General features: G+C 46.9%; 1 protein-coding gene across 3 annotated transcripts in view; it reads left to right on the top strand.

The window, feature by feature from the left end:
• Positions 1-25,000, top strand: part of bahcc1b (BAH domain and coiled-coil containing 1b) — a 53,038-nt gene that overhangs the window by 11,572 nt on the left and 16,466 nt on the right. For all 3 annotated transcript variants that reach the window (XM_034557883.1, XM_034557884.1, XM_034557881.1), the window contains exons 3-11: positions 9,696-9,854; positions 14,021-14,131; positions 14,433-16,472; positions 17,034-17,145; positions 17,718-17,911; positions 18,631-18,771; positions 20,040-20,230; positions 20,823-21,207; positions 22,232-23,146. In XM_034557883.1, coding sequence (XP_034413774.1) covers positions 9,696-9,854; positions 14,021-14,131; positions 14,433-16,472; positions 17,034-17,145; positions 17,718-17,911; positions 18,631-18,771; positions 20,040-20,230; positions 20,823-21,207; positions 22,232-23,146 — 4,248 coding nt within the window. The remainder of the gene's footprint in view (positions 1-9,695; positions 9,855-14,020; positions 14,132-14,432; positions 16,473-17,033; positions 17,146-17,717; positions 17,912-18,630; positions 18,772-20,039; positions 20,231-20,822; positions 21,208-22,231; positions 23,147-25,000) is intronic.

Raw genomic sequence — 25,000 nt, 5'->3', positions numbered from 1 at the left:
GCTTCATTAGAACATCTCAGTGTTGGTCTTTCTTTATCGGCTTTTCCATTTGTTTCCGCTTTGTCTTGAAAAAAAAAAAAAACTCAAATAGACTTTGGTGGCATGGATGTTAATGTTATTGCCAACGCTAAATTACATATTTCAGAACACAACAGTTCATGAGAATAAATAGATAAATAATCTCAAGAAGACAGATATCTTAAACAGAACAATCCGGTGCATTACAGAAGGAGTGCTCTCGTGGGTTTTCTCCTCAGTTGTGACATGCAGATATATATTTTGCAGCCGAGTGATCTGTTTTGCTGATCTGTACCAAGATGTCAGGATGTTTACCCTCATTTGTCTGATATGCAGAGTGAAGCTGACTTTGTGTAAAAAATGTTCTCTTAAGTCTGTATAATTGGTGCATCCTGGTCTCAATGGCTTACAGCGCAGTGACAGACAGTCTTTTCTTGGTAACAAGGGCTCATTATCATAATATGAATATGCCACAATACAAAAATGTATATAAAACAATCAAAGAAGAATGTGCTCTTCTTTAACATTTGAATATTGCATGTTTATTTCTTTGAACAAGGAAGTTAAAAATACCCATTGTAATCTCTCAAAACCCAGATTGGCCAACAGTCCAGATTAGGTTTATGATCAACTCAGACAAAGTAAAGCAGACATTCCTCACAAATAAGAAACTGGAACTAGGAAATGTTTGGCAATTTTTGCTTTAACAGATTACTTTAACGGATAATGAATTACCAAAATAGTTAACTACTTAGTTAATAGATTATTCCTTTCTCTATATTGCATTGTTGTCCAGCTTGTGTCTGTCGACCAGGTAAATACATACAAATAAATAATAATACATTATTCTATATTATAATAATATAAATAGAGTGCTGGGTTGTTATAGGGTTGAATTAGTTTGGGTTCGGTTTGATGTCGTCTTCATGAAAAGTAGAGCTGAAACTCAACCGACAGAAAATTACTACTATTTCAGCCACGCAGTTTTTTTTGGTGAAAAAATACCAAAGATTGTCTGCCTCCAGCCTCATAAGTCTGTTTGACACGTGGATGCAATGGAAGGCGTTTTTTTTTTTTTTTTAGGGCTAGTTGGAGAAAGCAAGACATTTGAAGAAATCACCTCGGCCTCTGGGAAATTGTGATGGACTCGCTTTTTTCCCCATTTCACACAACAAATGATGAATTGAATAATCGAGAAAATAATTGGCAGACTGATTGACAATGAAAATAATTGTTAGTTGCAGCCCTGAATACCCCTCCCCCCCATCCCCCAATCCATCAGCCTCCTGTTCTCCATTCTTTGGTTTATTTTCCTTTTTTCTTGCTATTTATTTCCTCTCTGCGAATCTCTCCAATAATCTTTTATTCTTGTGTAAATATTACAGCAATGAGGGAATATAAAGAATGGAAAAGCCATGCTGAAATAAGGTCAGGCGAGGTTATTTTCACCTGCTGTCTCCCTCTCTCGCCTGCTCGTGCCCTATCCTTCCCCCCCACCTCCGTCACTCCTTCCCTCTCTCTTCCCCCGCTCGCTCCCTTGTTGCCTCTCTCTCGTTTTCGCTGTCTGCTGATCCCGCTCTTCTCTCTTGTTCAGTCTCTTCCCCCTCACACACACAAACCGGCACACACTGACTGTCTGGCGCCCACACACACACATGCGCACACACGCGCACACACACACACGCACACACACACGCACACACACACACACATACACGTACAGTACACATGCAGTACTCATACATATACACACACGCTGACACCTGCATGTCGAGCCGTTGAGGGTCTAATTTAAGTAAAGTGCTTCTCTAGGAACCACAACCCCTCGACTCACGATGATGGAGGGTGATACAGAGCGCCGTGGTTGAACACGCACGCACGCACACACGCACGCACGCACGCACGCACGCACGCACGCACGCACGCACGCACGCACGCACGCACACACGGTTATACATAGATGCACACACACATCCTGCTCCAGTGATACTCAGATATGACTTGCCGTCGCGTGGGATTGAAGGAAGCACTGTCGATGGCTTGTAAGTAGCATGCTGTAATAATAATGTGACATTTGATCCCCGTAGGGAAATAGGCAGCTCAGACTGCGGGGTCAGTTACAGCGGTGGCAGAGCTGGTAGGGATTCAATGTCTTGCTCAAGGACACTTCGGGAGGGTGTGCTCTGCTGGTTAAAGGATGTTGTCTTCCGCCTACAGGCTTCGCCGTTGCTGTGTAGGTTTGTTTGTTTGTTTCCACTGGAGTTGGAGGCAGGATGCCCCTAATCACAAATACAAAATAATAATAGTAGTTAGTGTTTCATTTTTTGGTTTATTTAGTGCGCAATAAAAGTTATTTCAAGACTCGCCAAAATAGATCCATTTCAGCATGGCTTATCTTACCTTTCTGAGGTTCTTCAAACAACTCTTTGTATGTAAAGATAAAGTGGAGTAATGTCCACCTGGGCAGAGAATGACGTTGTAATCCGAGCTTCTCTGAGCTTTGTTGCCCGAGCCGGGTACACCATCCCGATTGAACAATTGGTTTCCATTCTTAACAGCTATAGTTTTGAATAGCTAATACTTCCCACATTTCCTACTTAAACCTGCAATAGCTGACGTTTCTTAGGGTGGAAACGAGCTGCGAACACAAGCCGGACAACATTGGATGCAGTCAGAGTTGTGTTTGCGTCCACTTGGTGAATTTCAGGTTAATATTCACTTTCTTCTCTATTTTTGGTCTCTACCAATTCCCGGAAATATATCTGCCTCTTTAGCTGCCAAATGCTCCTTTAAGTTTATTAGTTAGTCGCTAACTTTGTGTGTCTGTCGTTTAGTGCTGAGCAGGTCGTAGAGTTTTAGAGCTTTTTGGCAGCTGCATCTGGAAACGCCGCCATGAGAGTAGTGAGACCGACAGTAAAGTCAAGGACGACAAAACCAAAACAATAAGCTGAAAGATGCTAAATCGCTCCGTATAGCTTACCCCTGAGCAGGGTCACTAGGAGCAGCTTTCACAGACTGTATGTGACGCATTGTTCACGTAAAATAGGTTAATGATGATCCTGCTTTAGTAGGTCTCTGTGAATATTACTTAATGCTATTAAACACCGATTAATCACAGAAAAATGTAATGATAGAAAATAAAGTAGTTGGTAGAATATCACCTCATTGAAAGATGTAGCTGAGAAAAGAAGGTTTTGTGTCTAATCTCCGATCCTCTCTTGGCATTTACTATTTCACATTGTCATTTAGGCCAAATATTGAACCATTGCGTTGCTTCACATGTTGTTATTGTCTCCTGTTGTGGTTTTGAACCGTCATAATAATCCGGGAATTAATGTAAACAAGTGGCAGAGCGACACAATGCGGCCCAACGATACATCTGTTTAATAGGGGTCGTGTGCTAATATATCCTAGATTGTAACAAGTAACCAGCGAGTAGTAAATGTTGAAAAGTGTTGAACTTGACTCATGTTTGAACTTCAGTAGATCACATGATTCATGGAGGAACACATCTGAACCTGTTCGTCTCTGTCTCCACTTTGCTCTCAGCTCACGGTGACGTGTTTTCTGTTAGGCTCACTTTGTGCTCTTCCTGGTGTCTTGACCCAGCGGTATATTTCATCCAGCAGCAGGCTTCAAATCATTACTGTGTGTGTGTGTGTGTGTGTATGTGCTGTGTGTGTGTGTGTGTGTGTGTGCTGTGGCTGCAGACTGAATGGACCACAGGGGCGTGGCACAGGCATGTCGGACTGGAGGACGACCAGAACTCCCAGAACAGGCTTCCTCACTGTTGAGCAGAACAGCAAAGCAACTGTGGGGGTTGTGGTTGGGGGGTTGCCATCACACACATCCCCACACACACACACACACACACACACACACACACACACACACACACACACACACACACACACACGTATACACACTCAAGTTAGGCGGAATTGCATTATTGGCTCTCACCGCAGGCTTTCCTGAAATATCAGCAACCTTATGCTTTTAATTAGTGTGTGTGTGTGTGTGTGTGTGTGTGTGTGCGTGTGCGTGTGCATGCCCATACGTATCATTTGTGTCTCATTCTGACCCAGGCTACAGAACCAGTCTCGTATGACCCCTATTCACCAAAATCCCCTGTTTTCTTTGGTAAAACATGGAAAAACGTACTCTTAACAGCTCCCCCTCTTCCCTCCTTCCTGCTTCCTAAGAATCTCTCATGTGTTGTGAGTTCCTGCTCTCCTTGACCATATATGGCCTTTCCTCCTGCCGTGGATGGGTGGGCGTGTAGCATCCAAAAAGTCTGTGGTGAAAAGCAGGGACATTTTCCTTCTCACTCACAGTTTACTGGTGCATTTTGTGGGCCACGTTCGCCAATGGAAAACAACAGCGCAGATCTTTATAGGGGCCGTTCAGGCTGGGTTGACTCCAGGTGCACGGTTTCCTTCCCTGTTCATTTAATTCCTCCTGCTCCACTCCTGCTTTTATTTCCTGTAATTTTCGCGGCATCACAGCCAACAGATGGTGTGCCTCTGGCTTTTGATGGTGGAAACGCACTCATGTAGGTGCAGCGAGATTGGGATGTAACTACAGTAGTTATGTACATGCAGAGAGAGGGTAGCAGGGGAAGAGAGAGAGAGAGAGAGAGTGTGTGTGTGTGTGTGTGTGTGTGTGTGGCGAGGCTCTGGTCCGCAGCCTGGGAGCCAGGCTTTGAGCTGTGCTGTTCATAGTCTGCTGATTTATGCGCCTCACAGGGAAATCTCTCATTTGTAGCTCTTTCATCTCATTTTTCCCCTCCACTCTTTTTCTCCCTCCCTCCCTCCCTCTCTCTCTCTCTCTCTCTCTCCCTTTCTCTGTCCTCTCTCTTCTTCCCGCCGTAATGTGATTCAGTACAGCCGCTCGTCCCAGGCGACATGCCATGCTTTGCTTGCACACCCTGCTCTCTCTAACATGAATGAGTCAATTGATGAATAATAAGATAGAGCAGAAGGAAATGCTACCCGGACCTAGTCGAGCAAAAGAACTCCTTTTCTCTCCTGAACGTATTCTTTGTAAGCACCGCTCGGGTGCTTACTCACACATTGAATGTGTTTGTGTCCCCAGTGCCATAATGCTTTTACGGACCTTTGTGTGTGTATGTGTGTGTGTCTAAGCGCCTTCCACAACCGCCTTGTTTGAGCAGCCCTGTCACTTGTGCAATTCCGTGGTGTCAAAACAGATCAGAAAGGTCTGGCTTGACTCCTGCCCCTAAACACACACAAACACACACACACACACACCCACACACACGCACCCACGCACACACACACACACACACACACACACACACACACACAGATTGAAGGCTCAATGCCAGGGTTGCTGGTGGTTGGAGGCTTATGAAAGGGTCGGACTGACGAGAGGTTGCCAAGTGTACGGCAATAAGCGTAACAGCCAAGCTAACGAGAGACAGAACCTCTGACACACACACACACACACACACACACACACACTCAGTGTACTGTCAGGCTCTCAAGCTCTCTCAGTAGTCAGCGGCAGAGTCGAGAAAATGTGTGTGTCTGCGCGTGAAGGGAGAGTTCAGTCTATCAGTGTGTGGACAGAGGCTTTTGTTAATCGGCAAATGTGACAATAGAGCATGAGAGGATATTGATCTTCAATCGGATGCAGATTGATTTAACTCGTCATCCTTCCAGGTGTGTGTGTGTGTGTGTGTGTGTATGTGTATCGATCACCAGCAGTCCATTCAGAGAGCCACAGCAAAAGAATATCACTCCATTACGTTATCTGCGTTTGCTTCTTTCACCTTGTGACATTCATTATATCTCTAGGTGTCTTCCTTTTCTCCTCTCCTGTTTACTTCTTCTTCATCCTCCTCTTCATCCTCCCGTTCTCTCTTTAGAACAGCGAGAAGCCTTGGGACGGTTTGGCCTGTCCTCTGTTGTTTCAATGTAGTTTTCATCTCCAGCAGCCGCTGAGGCAAACGCACAAAAGAGAGATTTTGCTTTCACGTAGATTTTTATTTTTTTCAATGGGCTCGTGCAACATACTGCATATACTGTGTATGCGTTGGTTTAATAACTGCAAGAGCAGAGATGTTACACTACAACAATGAGAATGTAACCTTGACTTCTGATATTGTGCCTTAAAGGTGTGTGAGCATGACCTCACACATACATATACTTCTTCTTTTTTTATGGAACTTTTGTTTAGGGTTTAAGGTTAAATAACAAAATTCAACTGTCATAGGTGTTATGTCAATCAACTTTACATAGCAGCAATATAGTGTGACAGCTAAAAAGCTATTTTCTGTGGAGAATTCAGATTTTCTTCGTGGCCTTTTGTAGATACACTTCTCCCTGTATAGCTATTACACATCAGTGTAAAATGGCGTCTCTGAAGCTCTGGCTGTTACATTGTGAAGCACTGACACCAAATCCCGACTTTTATACTGTTGAATCTCCAGACTCAATGCTATCAACTCCACCGTGGCTGCGCTGGAAATATGACGACGTCCCAAAATGTACGTTTGGCCCCGTTATCCATGAAAATACCAACAAATATGCCAAGCAGCAAAACCTGCCCGGAAAAGCAAGGCACATTTCCAGCACTTGTTTTTTTTCCCTCAATCTCCTATAAAACAGTGTTTAAGTGTTTTTGAGTGGATTTTCCCCTCAGAAAATCACATTACAGTCAATCACAAATAAACTAAAGCAGATTTTGCTCACTGTAAGTACAGCTGGCTGTATTAGCATGAATAGAAACTCATAATTCGGAGTCTTCTTACTGTGGATTGTCAACATCGGAGGATTCGCTGCCTGTGTGTTGACACACTTTTCCAAGTCATGATGCCAACTGGGAAAAATGGGTGACAAACGAAGACATCTTTCTACATTAATTACCACGGAATGAATGAATGGAGCTGATCTCTCAGTCGGCAGCTCGTATTTATTGTAAATAACGCACACGTATAGCAATGAGCTGCAGGTAATCATGTCACTTGGGTCAGAGTTAGCTTTGACATAGATCTGTGGTTGATCACAACTGTATCGTCTCGCTCACTCCTCCGATGGATCTCGCCCGTGGTGGCTAGCTCGGAGCGTTCACCAATCGGTGTTTCTGCTCAGAGTTTACGGGGAAGCTGGAGGATGCAGCGCGGACAGATGGAAAGGGAATGTGCGAAATCAGTATAAAAGAAAAACGGAAACAGAAAACAGAGGGCAGGAAGAAAAGCAGGGGGAGAAAAAAAAAAAAACAGTTACAGAAATAAGGTTTACGTTAGCGGCTGGCCTCCACGATGATTTTCCATATCGGCAGACCAGAGGGAGTGGGCAAATATGATTTTCTCCTCAACTCGCAAAAACAAAAAACACAGAGGGGGAGGGGAGGGGGTGGGTGTGGGTGTGGGTGTGTGTGTGTGTGGGGTGGGGGGGGGGGGGGGGGGGGGGGTGACAGGAAATCGGGGATGGGGAGGGAGGGGTAAGAGGAGAAAGAGATGAGTAAATGGAAAAAAGATGGGGACATGGGGGAAGGGTGGAGATCTGGGAGGGTGAGAGATTAAAGAACATCTGTGGGGAGACAGTCAGCCAGGAATGCTGAGTATTTACGCCACGAAACTTACTTATCAATATCACAACTGTGATACTGAAACTTTGTATGTCTTTCTTGATACAATTTAACTTCCATGGCCCTCGGAGACACTTGACACTTGCATCGTGTAATTAAAAAAATGCATGGCTACTTTCTTTTGTAATGTCTGTTGTTGTGAACGTGGTGCAGTGAGCAACTATTGAACATGTGTGTGTGTGTGCGTGTGTGTGTGTGTGTGTGAGTCTGCTCAGGGGGGCTCGTGAAACCAGCCTGAGTCTTATGAGCTGTGTTTTATTATGACTGGCTGAAAGACCACTGATCTACAGTTGTACAAGAAAAGATTTGGAGAAAGAAAAAAAAACACTGTAAAAATACCCTGTCTGAGAGAGGGAGCGGACGAAAGAGAAGACAGAAAGAGAGAAAATAAATGTCTAAAAGGGAAAGTTTCTTCTTCCTCCAAATGTATTATGACTACAGAGAGGGAACATATCAAGCGCAAAAGATGGAGGGATTTCTACTTTTAAATTGTCTTCATCTGCGTGTGTGCGTGTGCGCCGGTGCTTCAGATCCAGCTGTATAAATAGACACACACACACACGCGTGCGCGCACACACACACACCTCTTTCTGATTTGTCTCCCTCTACACAGCGCTGCTCCATCTCCCTCTTGATTTATCCCATGCCCTCTCTCTAATGTGAGCGTGTTTCAACGCGTGAGAAAGAGAGAAGAGAAGCAGATTGGCAGACAGTTGAAGGCACTTGTGGTTGTGGTTGTTAGGGCGTCAGGTCGTGGTTGAGGTGAGGGTACTGTACACGTGCATGTGTGTGTGTGTGTGTGTGTGTGACACCTATGCAGACTGTTGTGGTTGTGGTAATTGTCTCTGATGCGAGGCAGCATTTATGGTAACGACCCAACCCACTACCTCTACCTCTCTCTCTCTCTCCCTCTACCTCTCCCTCTCCCTCTCCCTCTCCCTCTCCCTCTCCCTCTCCCTCTCCCTCTCCCTCTCCCTCTCCCTCTCCCTCTCGCTCTCGCTCTCTCTCCCTCTCCCTCTCCCTCTCCCTCTCGCTCTCGCTCTCGCTCTCTCTCCCTCTCCCTCTCCCTCTCCCTCTCGCTCTCCCTCCATCCAGTGACTAATTACCTGATTCCCCATGGGTTTGTTTCCTCCTTCCCCTACAACTGTTCAGGTTGTTCCACTAAATGAGAGCATGCTGATAAGTAGAAATACATTCAAGCTGAGCCAAACTGAGCTGAGCCCGTTCGCTCAGTTTGCTGAAACCGTAACAGGATGAGCTCGAGCACCTGCGCTCTCTCTCTCTCTCTCTCTTTGTCCCTTTCTAATAAGAAGAATGAGGGTTTTTACTCCTTGTTCCAAACTGCGTCCCCGTGTGATGCTTTTGAATACGATTGGTCAATTCTTTACCAGGGTAAAAGCAGATTTAAGGGTCGGCGCAGAGACGTGCTGAAAAGACACGAGTGTGCTGAGCATCAACAAAAGATGCTATTATTTTTTTTGTCACTTAGCTTCTACTCGTTTCCAGTGGTTATTAATTTAATGCGTTTGTTGCTATTTGATGCTCAGGTGAAAATTATCAATGGTGACAATGTGTTTAAATACAAGCTTCATGTCTCCGGACCCATTTTATAGGAGAAAACAAGTTCACGCGAAGCCTTTTTCTGATCATAATTATTTAAAAAAAACAATCCAACGTGTCTCATGTGAGGAGAAGGAATTATCATAATTGGGACAGTGGTGTGAATGTAGCTTGAAGGGATTCATTTCATTTTTACAGCACTACTCGGTAATAGTCTGACTTTATACGTGCCGACAGGAGAAATATCCAGCCTCAAACTCCTGCTGGGTTCTTGCTCCCGAAATGCATATATTTAAATTATTTCATTAGGATTATTATTGTCATTATTATTGTTATCAGTACATGTGTGAACAACGGAGATATCTGTAGGGCATGTACACATTTAGTTTCTACTCTTCTCAGTTTAACAACATTAAAGCCTTCTCGGTGCTTCTTCTGTGGGGGAGCTTGCTCACATGTTATCAGCCAGCACCTCTCTAACCTCCAGCCTCTGCGTCTCTCAGGTGCTTCCTTCATGGGTTCCTTCCTGGCCAGCAGTCTGGGGTCGCCGCCCTCCCACCCTCCTCACCCCTCGGGACCCGCTGCCTCCCCCTCCTCCCCCTCCTACAGGCATGGACCCCATTCGAGCGCTTCCCCTATCTGGTTCCCTCATTCACATGAAGGTAAGACACACACACACACACACACACACACACACACACACACACACACAGACACACATACATGCAGGAGGCAGTCCAGAGTGCTTGGGTCTCTGGTTAATCCAGGGTCTTGGTTTGGGATTAGATCGAGATGGAGCCATTAAGTGGTTTGACCAACACTGAGCGGAGGCCACACACACGCAGCAGTGACGCCTCAGATGATGCTACTTATAGAAAACACACACACACACACACACACACACACACACACACACACACACACACACACACACACACACACACACACACACACACAGACAACTCTCTTCTGGCTCTGTATGTCAGCGAGTGTGTGGCTTTGTGTTTGTGGCGGTTTTCTAGTTCAGAGCTCGAGCACCGTGACACTTTCAAAAATAGTGCACGACCAAGTCTTCCGTTTCCCGTTGCCACACAAACACACAAACAAACGCACAAATACACACATCCTCATGCAGTACAGAAATGAGATCATAATTCAGTAATTCACAATGCACTTCAGGTTCCTTCCATTCACTCCTCTTCTTTCACTCAATCATCTTTAGCCCCCTGCTCTCTGTTAGGGCAGAGTTTTAAGTTTCATGAGCTCCTCTAACCCCCCCTCACACACACACGCACACACACACACACGCACACACACACACAGACTGAAACTTACCCCCATTTCCACCATCCTCTCCCTCCACACAGCCCCCTCCCCCTCCGACCGCAGCCCCACCCTCGGGGCCCCTTCTGGGCTAACCGACCTCCAACGGCCCCCTTCCTGATCATACACACACATGCACACAAAAATGTGCGCATCCACATGCATCATGTCCTCTTTCGGCTGTTAACCGTTTGTGGTCAAAGAGTGAGCTTGACTTAGTTATCTGTCCCCTTCAGGTATGTGTGTGTGTGTGTGTCTGTGTGTCTGTGTGCATGTGTGTGTGTGTGTGTTTCTCTGTATGTGTGTGTGTGTAAGAGGATTTCTCTTTTGACAGTGAGATGGGTCCAAACAGATAACCTGCAAATAAGTCTTCAACAGAGAGACAGCTTCCGCCACGGGCTGTATTTCTCAACTAACGGTGAAAACGGTCAGAATCAGAATTTCACGTTTCGCCAGTTTCCCCCAGAACTGTGAGCAAGTAAACGACAACACCCCGTGGATGTGATGTCGCCTTGAGAAAGCCTTTGACGTCTCCAAACATGAACTACAAAGAATAACATGGGAACCAGTCAGTTCGGCTTTCGGTGCAGACGTTAACTTTATTAGTTTCCTTATGAATCATCTTCAAGCGGTCCTCTGATGACATTGGCACAGTGGTGAAAAGCACAGGTGTAATCAATACCGTCAATAACGACTGCATTCCATTCGGATGAGCCAACATCCTGGTACTTTGCATGCTTACCGCTTGCTGTTCGTTACAACTTTGACAATGTCAAAATGTCCCCTGAGTAAAAGGACTCTTATGATTTATTTTGACATTATTATTTTATTCACAATTTAATTCATATTATATTATACGACAATAATTAAGTTTCCTCCCTGCCAACGATGGTACAACGGTTTTCGGAGGCCGCTGCTGTTTATTGAACAGTTTTTATTTCCCTTCTATATGTTTTAATTTGTCACATCCTGTTGGTAAAGAATTGTTCACACTAGAAATTAATGCGTGTAAAATAAGCCGGAATCGCTGCCTCATGGAGACGGTACAGCGGCCGAAATGTGTGATTTGGGCTCATAAGAAGAACACCATAAGAGCTGTGCTTTTAAATATAAATCTCTCCTGACGCAGCTTTAAAGCTTGAGAGTTTTGTTTGTACAACTGCCTCATTTGCAGCTCATTGAGCGATATATCGCAACGGTTAAGGCCTGAAAATGAGCGCTAATGTCACCCAGAGTGACAGTCTGAAACCAGATTCAGAGAGTTGGAGGCGGGACAACGGCAACGCGCGCGAGAGCAGTGGCGAGGAGAGCCAGCGCGTGTGTGTTTGTGTGTGTTTGTGTGTGTATGTGTGTATATGTGTGTGTATGTGTGTGTATGTGTGTATGTGTGTGTATGTGTGTGTATGTGTGTGTGTGTGTGTGTGGAGGGAGAATGTGTGCGACTATCAGACGGATTCTGTGTCAGTGTGGCTCGGCTTTGATGTCTAAACACGCACACACTAGCACTCATGCACGAACATGCGCACGCGCACTACAAATGATTGTTTTTAAGAATTCAAGCCAGGGAGCTCCGGTAGGCGGTCTGCCAGCTGGCCACGGTCCAGAGAGTGGAGCGTAGCCAGCACAGAGAGAAGGAACCTGTCCGACACACACACACACACACACACACACACACACACACACACACACACACACACGTACTGAAACTCATACACACACATAGTCACAGATGAGACATATTCACGAAGAAATGCACAGTTGTTTGAAAAACAGTACATATTCCTTCGCACACACACACGCACCCACACACACACACACACACACACGCACACACACACACACACACACACACACACACACACACACACACACACACACACACACACACACACACACACAGTCTCTCTCTCCCTCTTCCACACCTGTCCTTGTTTTTTGTCCCCTATCTCATGTGCTCTCGCTCCTGTCCTTACCTTCCTCTTTCCTCTCATCTCAGCCATCTCAAAGCTCTTCACTTCCTCCTTCATCTCCCCTCCCCTCCCCGTCACACACATACACGCACACACTACCCTCTCCATACGCCTCACAGCAGCACCAGATTGGGGGCTTTTCATATTGACAGGCCTTTTCTTCTGGTGTCTCTTTTACTTTTACTGGCTTTACATCGTTGTTCAATCACTAACCTCCTCTATCCCTTCTTCCCTTCCTTCCCTCATTTCCTTTTCTCCACCCCCCCCTCCCTTTTCCCCCGCCGAGTCCCTCTGCCGTCTTTGTTTCCTCTTTCTCATCTCCCCTCCCTCCCTCCTGAGTTTTATCACTCATCATTACCCAGGGGATTGGCTTTAGATGGCTGATAGAGCCTTTTGGCTAATTGTTGCTATTTAGATTCACTGGTTGTTAACCAGTCAGAGTAATCACACACACACACACACGCACACACACACACACACACACACACACACACACACGCACGCACACACACACGCACACACACACACACACACACGCACACACACACACGCACACACGTGCACACAGACACAGTGGCGTGTACACAGTCCATGCATTTACATTGCAGCATGAACACGCAGACACACGGAGTGCCACACACACATGCTGGGAGCCGTGAGGGGGTGTTGGTGGTTTTGCCGCGACTGTGGAATGCGTAGGATGAGTTTTTATGGAGTGCTGTTTACTTTGGCCACCACCGTTAAACTTTTAACGGCTGCCAATTAACAGGCCGGCAAGGACACTCTGTGGGGCATGAAACCAGCTGCTGGAGAACACACACACACACACACACACACACACACACACATTCACACACACGCACAATCCAAGCCTTTTGCCCCGTAATGTGGAGTTGTGTGCCTCCTGTGTGTTGTGTGCTTGTTTGTGTACTTGTGTATGTACGTGGGCCTGTGGTGATTTTGCAGTTTTTCCCTCCAGTAACGTCCCACCTCAACGACCACAACAACGCCACACACATACACACCCGACCCCCACCCATCCCTACACACATCCGCCCCCGATAACACAAACCAATGAGACCTCCTACGATACAGTTCAACGTCCTTGAAGACGAGGAACAGAGTGGAACGACCATTCACCTCCCAGTGACCTCCTGGGAGGACTGTGTGTGTGTGTGTGTGTGTGTGTGTGTGTGTGTGTGTGTATTAAAGAGCAAGAGGAGGGGGGGTTGCAATGCTTCATACTATTTATCCTCTTGGTTTGGGAAAACTGTTTTGTAGAGGAGCTTGGCAGTAGCTGTCTGCTGTGGTTTTTGTCACCACTTTGTCCACTGTAAATAATGTCAACTCATGTGGCGTGTTTGGGTAAAAGTGCATTTATGGGGAAAGTAGCACTAACTGGCCATATTTGTTCTGTGTTTGTCCAAAAATGGCCCCATTTCATGATAGATCGTTGAGATAAACTGTTTGTTTAGAAGGCTGCTGAATGTCAACGCTGCAGAGAGACATCAATTCTCTCTCTCTCCCTCTGACAGGGTACCCCAGCTATTCAGGAAGTCTTGCTTCTCCTTTTCTCCCCATGAGTCCCCTGGATCACCATAGCAACAGTCTCTATGGACAGCACCGCTTCTATGAAACTCAAAAAGGTAGGTGTTGGTGTGTGTGTGAATGGGACAGAGTGAATAAATATCTCTATATTTCCCAAACTGCTTCATCAGCACTCACCACAGGAGTAAGAACAGCTGGTAACTTGGGTCTAGTTTTTCAAGTTGGCAACTTCTAATTCCCTTTTCGACCACATATCTGCAAACACATTTGATTATAGTAATTTTAATCAAACTTTATTAAAAGTATTATTTTTAACAGCCACTTTGAAGTCAACATTTCTCTCTCTATTTCTAAAATCCCTCAACTTTAGGGATTTTAATTGTTCTCCTTGTCCCCCAGATCACTTCTACCTGAGAGGCCTTCCTCCCCAGCCCCCTCTGCTCTCCACCAGTCACAGCCTTCCTCCGCTGTCCCGGACTGCCCCCGGCCACTCACTCGGTTCTTGCAGCCGAGAGACGGACAACGGGGGAGGCGGTGGGAAGAGCACCAAGGACGTGGGTGAGAGAGGAGTTTCGTCTGTGTCAAAGGCAAAGGAGCGATCAAGCAGCAAGGAGCGACACCAGGAGAGCAAAGAAAAACAACATCAGCTTCATCATCACCATCCTCATCAGACAAACCCTGCCACCAGTCCTTCTGGCCACCACCACCAAGCTTACCCCCACCCTCACCATGCCCTCCTTCCCCACCTCACACCACACGGCAGGGAGGAGGACCACAGGCACTCTCTGGAGCGACACAAGGAGTACAGAGACAGTGACTCAGCCAGTCAGGAGACGAAACATATGAGTGCCTGTAAACTGTCCGGCGGTTCGATAGCAGAGACTGGCTCCGGAGGAAAAGGGGGAGCACTGAGCAGCTGCAATGGTGGTGGGGTTGGTCGACCTCCATCTGGTGGAGGCAGGCGGTGCGCCAAGGATGGACCCATAAACGGGGAAATGAGGATCAGTGAATCTTCAGCGTCTTCCAATGAATGTATGAGACGAGGTGCGGCTAACACGTCAGCCATCTTGGCACCTCCTAACCCCCACACTGTGGCCTCCTACTCCATGCCTCCACCTCCCCCTCCGCCTCCTCATGCTTTGCACATGGGCGCCACAGTGGCAGCAGGGTGGCTACATCCCGCACATCACCATCCTCATCCTGAGTTCTACTGTTCCCCAGCCCCTCTCACACTGACACCCTCCAAAGATTCAGCATCCACCCCTGGAGGGTCTGGCAGGGAGGCGAGAGTAACTTACGTGCCCTCAGTTGGGACCCTAGGAGACCTGGCGGCCACCGACTGTCGCGGAGCAGGTGGAGGTGGGAGAAAGTCAGATGACAGAAGTGGAGAAGGATCTTATGAAAGTCCCTCTCATCACCACATCCGACTTAGTGTTTGCCAAAAGAAGGACAAATCGCAGCCACACCAGCAGCAGCTGGGATACGGCAAAGCTGACAAACCTCCTGACTGGAGCCACCAGACGCAGCACTTCCACAAACCCAGCTCCAACGCGAGCTCTCAGTCTGAGCTGCGGTCCTGCAGCCTGGACAGATCTTCATCCTTCAGAGATGTAGAGGTTGTGGACGATGTTTACCGGCCTTCACTCCCACTGGAGGCCCAGGGGACACAACTTGGTGCTGGACAGGGCACACCCAAGAATGGCCCAGACACCAGCACTCCTCCCTTCAGGGACTGTTCCCACTCAGGACCTCATCCTGATGGGAGGGTGGGGTCAGGGGCAACATCTCAGAGGGAGGGACAAAAGGTTGCAAGGATACGGCACCAGCAGCACAGCAGCCATGGAGCAAATACAGAAGAGAGAGGAAGAGACAGAGGTCAGACAGCGCCTTCCTGGGGGGCTCGAGGGGGCTACCAAGAGGACCAGAGAAAAAGCTCCCACCAAGCACCAGTTGGTACTGGTGAAGTAAGAGGGCTCAGCATCAGAGCTCCAAACAGTGACCACAACCAGCCCCCTTCTCAACCCCCTCCACCTCTTTCTCGCTCCTCGTCGCACACCGCTGAGGGTGAGGGCAGTGCTATGAAGAATCTAATGAACTACAGCTCCCAGCAACCTTTGCTGCTGCCACAGCGGGGCCCCTTTGGGGGTCTGGGTGGCCTCAAGCAGGGTGGAGAGAGATCAGAGAAAGGGGAACGCGGAGGAGCTAAAAGCAACTCTTCGCTGCAAGAGCCTCCCAAACAATCGCTCCTTCCTCGCCGAGGCTCCACTAACGAGGGAGAGAGGGGGGACAGAGGTGGGAAGGAGGCCGGGGAGGCAGGTGAGGGGGAGGTGCGACAGCCTCCAGTGGGTATTGCGGTTGCGGTAGCCAGGCCCCCCCATCGTTCCCCAGACAACACCCCTGGACACAGCAGACAGGGCAGGGTGCTGCCCAGCATGAAAGGTCAGACATCATTAATGCTCCTTGCGCTGAAAGTCAATTAATGCTATTTCTGTGCTCTAGGCTACAATAAGGGAAAAAAAATCCATGATTAAACACTTGAGCACAGTTATTGGTGTTGTACAGTTACATTTCTCGGTCCTTTTTGACGTTTATTGGGGACTTATTTCTATGATTAACTGGCCAAACAAAGACAACTTTTGCGGAGAAGCTTTAAGCATGTCGGACCTTAAGACTCAAATTGCAAACAGCTTCGGTCTCTAGTCACCATGTTGCACATTCAGGAAGAAGGTCATTGTACAGGCAGAGGTATACTGGTTTCCAAGGGATTGTTTCACTTTTTTTTTTCATATACAAAATATGTTGAAGTTACAATGAACATCACAATATGTCGTTATGTGTACAAACATCTGCCGGTAGACTTTCCCTTTCGAATCACCAGAATGTCGTCAGTGCTTTGTATTTTTTCAGACCTACGTACGTGTGTTTGAAACATTGCCATCGAAGGATACTTTTGATGACGGTTGCTGTAAGCGTGTTACTTTGATTGTATTTACAATTCAGGAGTGTCACGCCACGTGTATACTCTTGGCCGGGAGGCAGAGGAGAGGAAGAGGATGACCGAGGAACAGATCAGCCTTCATCACCTGGACAGAGAAAGAGAAATGATCATCAGGTACGCTTGTATTCAAAAGCACACACACACACACGCGCACACACACACGCACACACACACACGCACGCACATGCACATGGCAGGATCTATTATTTTCCACTCTCATCTGATAAGCTGCAGTTCTTTTATTCTCTCTCTCAGTCTGAGGTGTAGATTCTCTTTTCTCTCATCCCCTCACTCCATTTACTCTTCTCGCCCTTTGATGTGGTATTTCTGTACCCCCTCACTCTCTCTCTCTCTCTCTCTTCTCCCTTCTCTCTCTTTCTCTCCAAGATGAGATGTGGTGCATTAATGTTACAGGGACTAATACGGATGTCTCTGAAGTATCAGGCTCTTATTATGTAGTCATATTATGGAAGAAAAACATATAATGAGAACTCATAGAGCAGGCACAAGATGATGGCTGTTCCCTTTGCCGTCACATTTTCCTTTCTTGATGATCATAATGGTAGTAGTAGTAATAAAGATGACAAGGATGAAGATAATGGTCATAATGATGGTGATGATGATGGTGACAATAAGAGGGATAATAAAGATAATGACAAAGTTTCCCCCACCTACCGCCACGACAGGGAAAACAAGGAACGCGTGGAGTTTGCCAGGATCCACCCATCTAGTAGTTGCCACGGTGACCTGACCTCACACCTCTTGGTTCCCGGAGGGGCCAGTAGGCTAGGGGTGGACCCTGCTGCACATGCTCACCCGGCTCACCACCACTGGATGCAAAGGACAGGAAGTCCCTCCCTCTGGATGGGGCATTCATACAGTGAGTAGAGCAGCACATGTTTTTACAGAGTTTCTTTACACGTAGAACCTGAACCTGAAAGGCTTTCCTTTTCAAGAATAATATGTGTCTTATTGTTTTGTTGATATCACATGGATTATCGGCATATTGATGTTTGATGTTTTTTTCTTTTCTTTCTACAACCACGTTGACATTGTTAATAATGTTGAATGCAGAAGTTTTTTTAATCTATTTGTTGGAAATGTTATCTTGAGAGAAGGTGTACAGTAAATGTAAAAGCATGTATTGATTGGCTATAGGTTCAATAACAATTGCATCATATAAATGAGCTACAGAGACAACAATCAAATAAATAAATCTTGTAGAAAAGAGCAAACTTCTCATGCATAGAGGAGCAGGAGTAATAAACGGCAGGAGCAGGGTTCAACAGCAGTTTCATAAACAATCCATTGATAAAGTAAAGTTGTTTTATTGAAACTCCACGTCGCTCCGACATGTAAGCGCACACACGTTGCTCTTTACATATGTTTGAAGAGCACCAGTGAAAGTTTGTTTGTTGAGTGTGTCCCAAGATCTACCCTCTAAGCACACCACTATCTTTTGGGAGTAGTAAAATATATATTTAAATGCCCTCATTTGACTGAGTCGCACGTGTGTCTCTGTGTGTCTGTGCGTGTGTGTGTGTGTGTGTGTGTGTGTGCGTGTGTGTGTGTGTGTGTGTGTGTGTGTCGTTATTCTAGGTCTGAGCCACGTAGGAATGAGCCCCGGCTTCCCACCAGGTCTACCCAGCCCTCTGCAGCCTGTCTTGGGGTCGCTCACCCAAGACCCCAACTCCCCGCTGGTGGTTCTTCCAACAGAACCCGGGCCTCATCATCACCTCGGTACGCTAAGCATCCTTTTACAACAACACACCCACACACACACATCCAGCAGAGCTCATATGTATTGCTGTCTGCCCGTACTTACTGCCCCTGTATACCTCCCTCCTTCTCTCCATGTGTAACATCAGAGCCGCTGCCATTTCTTTCCCAGAGTTTTAGTATCATTGGCTAATCATAATATAATGCTCAACTAAGCCCCTCTGTCAGTGGGACCGTGTTTTATAGCTTCGTTAATGGGAGCAGCTATTCCATTGCCCCCCTCTGCATGTGCCCGGCATTATGCAAACCATTTTAACTGCCGTTCATCTCTTACACGATGGAGCACTGGACTGTGTGTGTGTGTGTGTGTGTGTGTGTGTGTGTGTGTGTGTGTGAGAAAATCTACAGTTAGTTGTGTTCATGTCTGGAACAACATGAGACATTGCTCAGTGTGAAAGGTTGTTCTGTACATCTCAGCCATTGCTTGAGAGAGAAAAGTGTGTGTGTGTGTGTGTGTGTGTGTGCGTGGGTGCGTGTGTCTGTATCTGTGTGTGCGCGTCAACCCTGCTTTGCAAACAGGCTGTGAAATTTAATTATCTCCCGCCTCCCTTGCCTCGCTCCGTGGGAGTTCCTGCAGAGAGGGGAAGTGCATCCACTGAACCCTTCCCCTGGGAAACATTAGCCCACTCAGGCTAATCTCACAGAACAAAGGTTCCCAGCGACAAGGCAGCCAAGGAGGGTGTGTGTGCGTGTGTGTGTGTGTGTGTGTGTGTGTGTGTGTGTGTGTGTGTGTGTGTGTGTGTGTGTGCGTGTGTGTGTCTAAATTCATATGTGGCCAGGATGTGGCTTTGAAGAAGATGTGTTTTCCTGAATAGAGAAACGCCATCATTAGACCCAGAAAGAGCCAAAGAAGGTGAATGGAGGATGTGAAGCATGCATTGATTGTGTCTGAGGCCAACAGACGGCTCATACAGGTCACAGTTGTTTCGTCTTTAGTTAAGGTGGCCGAGCACCTCTGCAATCCCAGTTTCAGTATTCACGGCAAGAGCAGTGAATGGAGTCCATGGACTTAGTTACTCTTCATGACTATGGTTGCAATAGTCATGAAGAGATTTTTAGATATTTTCATGGTTGTTATATTTCTGTACTGACTATTTTCTTGCTTACTTATTGAAAAGGTGTATTGGTGTGAGTTGCAAAGAGGAACGTCTTACTTTTTTCTTGTTCCACATTTTTCATATCAAAGAAAGAATCTTTTATTTTCTCTTTCTCTCTGTTTCCTACTCCAGACGTTCTGGAGCAGTCAGGTCTGTGGCCCCCTGTGTACGGAGGCAGAGGCCCCCCATCTCATCTGCAGCATCACCCCGTCTACTCCCGCTCCTCATTCCTACGGCAACAGGAGCTGTACGCCCTGCAGCATCAGCACCAGCAGCAGCAGCAGCGAGCCATGGAGCACATGCAGCGCCACTCCTTAGGACAGGTACCACTACTAATGTAACCCACACACATTTGGAGGTTGCATTTTTGTCTAATCTTTAGAAACATATTATTGTGAAACAGTGGGCAAATGAGAAATGAGTGTGGAAATATTGTGAACGTATGCAATTGTTCATCCTCCTCCTGAGTTGTCAGGACTAAGATACATTTGTTTGAGCATCTCTCTTTTCAGATGAACACTAAGAAAAAAGTACGGTCAGCAATAATTATTTAAGCCAACAACTTATTTTTGTTGGCAAAAGGTTTTATTGATAAACAGGCGTTTGTGTCACATCACAGTGTCAGATCATTTGGAAATCAAACAGTGTGGCCAACTCTGTGACTCATATTTTTGAAGGCTTTTCTGTCAGAATATCTTTGGGGTATTTCTGTGTGTATTGTCCCTATTTATTTTAAGTAAACTGCTGCATCTCCTGTTTGAAACAAAATGCATCAGGAAAGTTGTTAGATCCCTTTTTAGTCAAATGTAATTGTTGTGGTTGAAATGCTTTAATTAATAGGAAATATGATGTATTTGTACAAACGTTTTGAGGATTATTACTTAAACTACTATGTTCTCTCTCTCGGTTCCACAGAGAAAACACGATGAGCATGCTATCACCATAGAGGACTCTTCTCATGAATCTTCCGCATCCGGAACTCCCCCCTGTTCATCTTCTTCTTCGTTCACCACCTCCTCTCACATGGCCAAACCTTTCTCACACGCCCTGCCTTCACCCAAGACGCCAACGCCGTCACCGGGGATGTGTCCCAGCAGCCGCCAGTCGCCCTGCTTCCACTCCCCGTCCAGGCGACCTCACCCGCCAAACCCTCTGACCCCAGCGCCAAGCCCGGCAGCGGCCGCACCCCGCTCCCCGGCACTCAGCCCTGCTCCGTCCCACCTCTCTAAGGGGCTGGAGAGGGGCAATGAAAGAGGAGAGGGACAACCACCTCAGGACTACCCACAATCCCTAGAGCCAGGTGAGTGAGGAGAATTCTGGAGGCGGGTTAATGGATGCAATGTCTTAATTAAACACATTTAAAAAAACAGGAGGCTTAAAAGTCAGATAACAGAACTATAGACAGAGTTAGAGACAAGGCACAGAGATAGAGAGATGTAGTTTGGGAGAGAAAAACGAGAGAGATGGAGGGGGCTGCTGCAGAAATGTAGCCCCGGTCTTTGAAGCGTGGTATTCTTTTGATTTTGTAGAAATTGTTTGAAGCATGGCTGATCCCTTGCTCTGTGTGTCCTTGAGTGTGTGTGTGTGTGTGTGTGTGTGTATGTGTGTGTGCGTGCGCAATTTTCGGTGGAAGCTAAAGAGGGATAGCGGACAGGTCAGCCATTAGGGTCAGAAAAAGCATATGGGCACTCAGTGTGTATATGTGTGACATGCCAGCGTGCGTGTGTGTGTGTGTGTGTGAGAGCTTGCATGTGTGTCACAAGAGGAAGGTCAGTGAAATCTTCAGACAGGCCCTCCTTATCCTTCAGGGGTCCTTGAGAAGTATAGGCGGAAGGATACGCATTCATCTGGCTGTGTTGTCAGGGGGCGGAGGGATACCATCAATAATAAGAGTGCAGGGGTGACAGGGCCGGTGCTGCAATCACAGAAAAATGGCAGGGTGTCATCAATATCCTACATAGATCTATACACTCACTCACACAGACACACAGACACACACACACACACACACACACACACACACACACACACACACACACACACACACACACATACACACACACACAGTGCATATTATATACACTGCTGTACACACACACTCTGTGTTTTCTGCACCCTGCTGTCAGTGCGTTATGTCAACTGTAATCACATGCTTCATCCTGTCTGCCTGAACAGAATGCCAATGAATTGAAAAGGGAAAGGAGCTGACTTAAAAGCAAGGGGGATTTTCTATTTTCTTTAGATGCTTGGAGATACATTTAAGTGCAGTTTGTCAGATTGTTTTATGTCAGAAGGCCTTTTGACCTTTCCTCTTTCTTCACCAGACCTACCACCTGTTTACACCTACCCTTCAATCTCCATGGGTTTTAAGGCCGGGTCCTCACCTCCTGAAGCTCGATTGGCTGAACAAGCTGTGGTGGAGGCGGAGCCGGCGGAGCCTGACTCCAAGACACTCCCACTTCCTTGCCACACCACAGAAGAAGAAGAGACGAGGGAAGAAGAGGATGGGGGAGACTGTGAAGTGGTAGAATCCCAGATCGGAGTTGCAGAAGAAGAGAAGGAAGAAAGGTGGGTGGAAGAGAAAGGATGCTACAAGCCCGAGAGCAACATTTCGGGATTGGCGCCATGCCCTTCCCCAGCTTCAATTCCAGAGCCAGCATGCCCGTCCACAGCCACAGGAAACGCCCTAATAGTAGAGCTTTCTCTGGGTTGCCCGGGCCAGAAGGTCAACCTGGAGGAGCCCCAACTCACCAAAGAACAGGAGGATGATGAGGAACATGGAAAAGAGGACATGGAGGAGGATGAGGGAGAGACAATTGGGCCTGAACCAACAGAATGTACTGTCTCTGTGTGTGGAGAGGAGGCGGAGGAGGAGGAAGTGGAGAACGATGGGGAAAAAAAAGTAGTGAATGTAGAGGTGGTTGAGGATGAGGAGGAAGAGAAGGGGAGTGGGATGAGTCCAGGTGAGGACTTGGTGGAACTAAAGTGCAACTCACCAGCTCCCTCTTCGTTCTCTGACCTCGTCCAACCTCCCGCGGCAAGCACTCCGGCCCAAGAGGCCTACATGTGGAGCCTGGAGCTCCTGATCGCCGCGGCTCTGTGCGCCACCAGAGATGCCTTGTACCCACCAGCACCTGCTGTCCGGGCCCCGAGCCCTCCACCACACCACGGAATGGAGATACTGGGAGAACTTGCCGAGCTGGAGATCCAGCAGAGGAGCAGAGAGAAAGACCCCGAGGGTGAGTTCTTTTGAAAATACATTGCTTCTTCAACTGCTGAGGCCTTCCAGCCTTAAACCTTTGAAAGTCTATGAAATGCCTGTGAAATGAAATGCACCCAATAATTATGTGTATCTTCTTTTTTTCTTCACTAAAAATGACCCTGAAAATTAAGAAACATGAAAAAAATGTTTACCCTAGTTTTTTCTCACACACACACTCTCACACACACACACACACACACACACACACACACACACACACACACACACACACACACACACACACTTACAGTGAGCCAAATAAAAGAAGTATGGGAGACGTGTGCAACCCAGATGTGAAGACTCAACACATTCACAGACACACATCACCCACTAACTGTTCTGCTTCCTCCCTCAGCTCGGAATCTATGTTCTTGCCTATTGACCTTATTTTTCCCTTTGGGACGGGTTTGTGTGTGTGTGTGTGTGTGTGTGTGTGTGTGTGTGTGTGTTTGTGTGTGTGTGTGTGTGTGTGTGTGTGTGTGTTGGGGGTGACACAGAGATAGACACCTGAGCTTCAGACACACACACACACACACACACACACACACACACACACACACACAAACACACACACACACACACACACACAGCCCAGTGTGTCCCGAGGCTCTGGCATCTTGCTTTGCTAATTAGACCCTTTCCTTTCAAACACTTCTTCTGTAAGCACTCCTATTTTCCTCTCGTCCCTCTGAGAGAGAGTGTTTTTATTTATGCGAGTATCTGTGTGTGTGCGTGCGCGGCAATGTGTGTGTTTGTGTGTGTAAGCTGTTAAGTAATCCCAGATGAATCCCTGTTCTCCTCCATCACAGTCTCTCCACGACGCTGCCTGCTCCCTGACTGTGCCTCCTCCCGCCTCTCCTCCTCCTTCTCCTCATCCTCCTCTCCTCCTCCTCCTCCTCCTCCCTCTTTGTCATGTTTCCCCCTCACCTGCTTCTTCTTTTTCTTTTTTTTTTATTAAACCAATGTAATCTTGTGTGTAAATCCTGCCTCTGCAAGCCTTGTCGACAGAATTAATAAGTGTAAAAATCATAAGTCGCTCTGCAGCTGTCTGAGTCTGCCTGTGTGTGTGTGTGTGTGTGTGTGTGTGTGTGTGTGTGTGTGTGTGTGTGCGATACAAAGTGTGTGAGTGTGCATTTGTTTACATGTGTGTGCACGTGCTTAGCATGTGTAATAGGTGTGAAATCAATAAGTCCTGTCGTGGCGTGGAAAACGCTCTCCAAATTGCAACACGTTTATTTAAAACCCGCCCCGTCCGCTCTGCATGGAATGTTATTAATACAGCTCGTGGCGTTTTGTCATCCCGAATGTGTTTGGGAGATGAAACCGATCCCAGACAGATTCATTTATGCCGCTCCTCGACGCGGAAGGATATCTCAGCCGTTCACTGGAGATCGCAATTACAGATTAAGGAATCAAGAGTTGCTTTCCCCTCCAGTATAAATTAGCACCATTACTTCTATTTACACAGAGACGGAGGAGCTGTTTGTGCCATCGTCTCCTTAAGTCCCTCATATTTCCTTTATGTTTAAATTTCAGCTCAATAAACTTGCTTACTGGCCCCTAATGATGAGTAGGCCCATATCACCTGTAATGGTTTTTAATTTTCCTCCACTGTTTTCCCCTTTGAAATCCCCTCAGCTTCCTCTTATTACACCATTCACTCTCTTTAGGGACTCAGTCTGGTGTTATTACGATGTGTGTGTGAGTGTGTGGTATACAGTGGGCGGAAGGTATCTATCGATTGTGGCCATCTCCCAGGATACTGAACTAGGCGTGGTGATGTCAGCGGTGATGTCATCCTGTCAGGGTAATCGGAGCGTGCCATTGGCTC

The sequence above is a fragment of the Cyclopterus lumpus genome, chromosome 19, assembly GCF_009769545.1.
Source record: "Cyclopterus lumpus isolate fCycLum1 chromosome 19, fCycLum1.pri, whole genome shotgun sequence".
NCBI lineage: Eukaryota > Metazoa > Chordata > Actinopteri > Perciformes > Cyclopteridae > Cyclopterus > Cyclopterus lumpus.
This window is presented reverse-complemented; position numbering and strand designations above follow the sequence as displayed.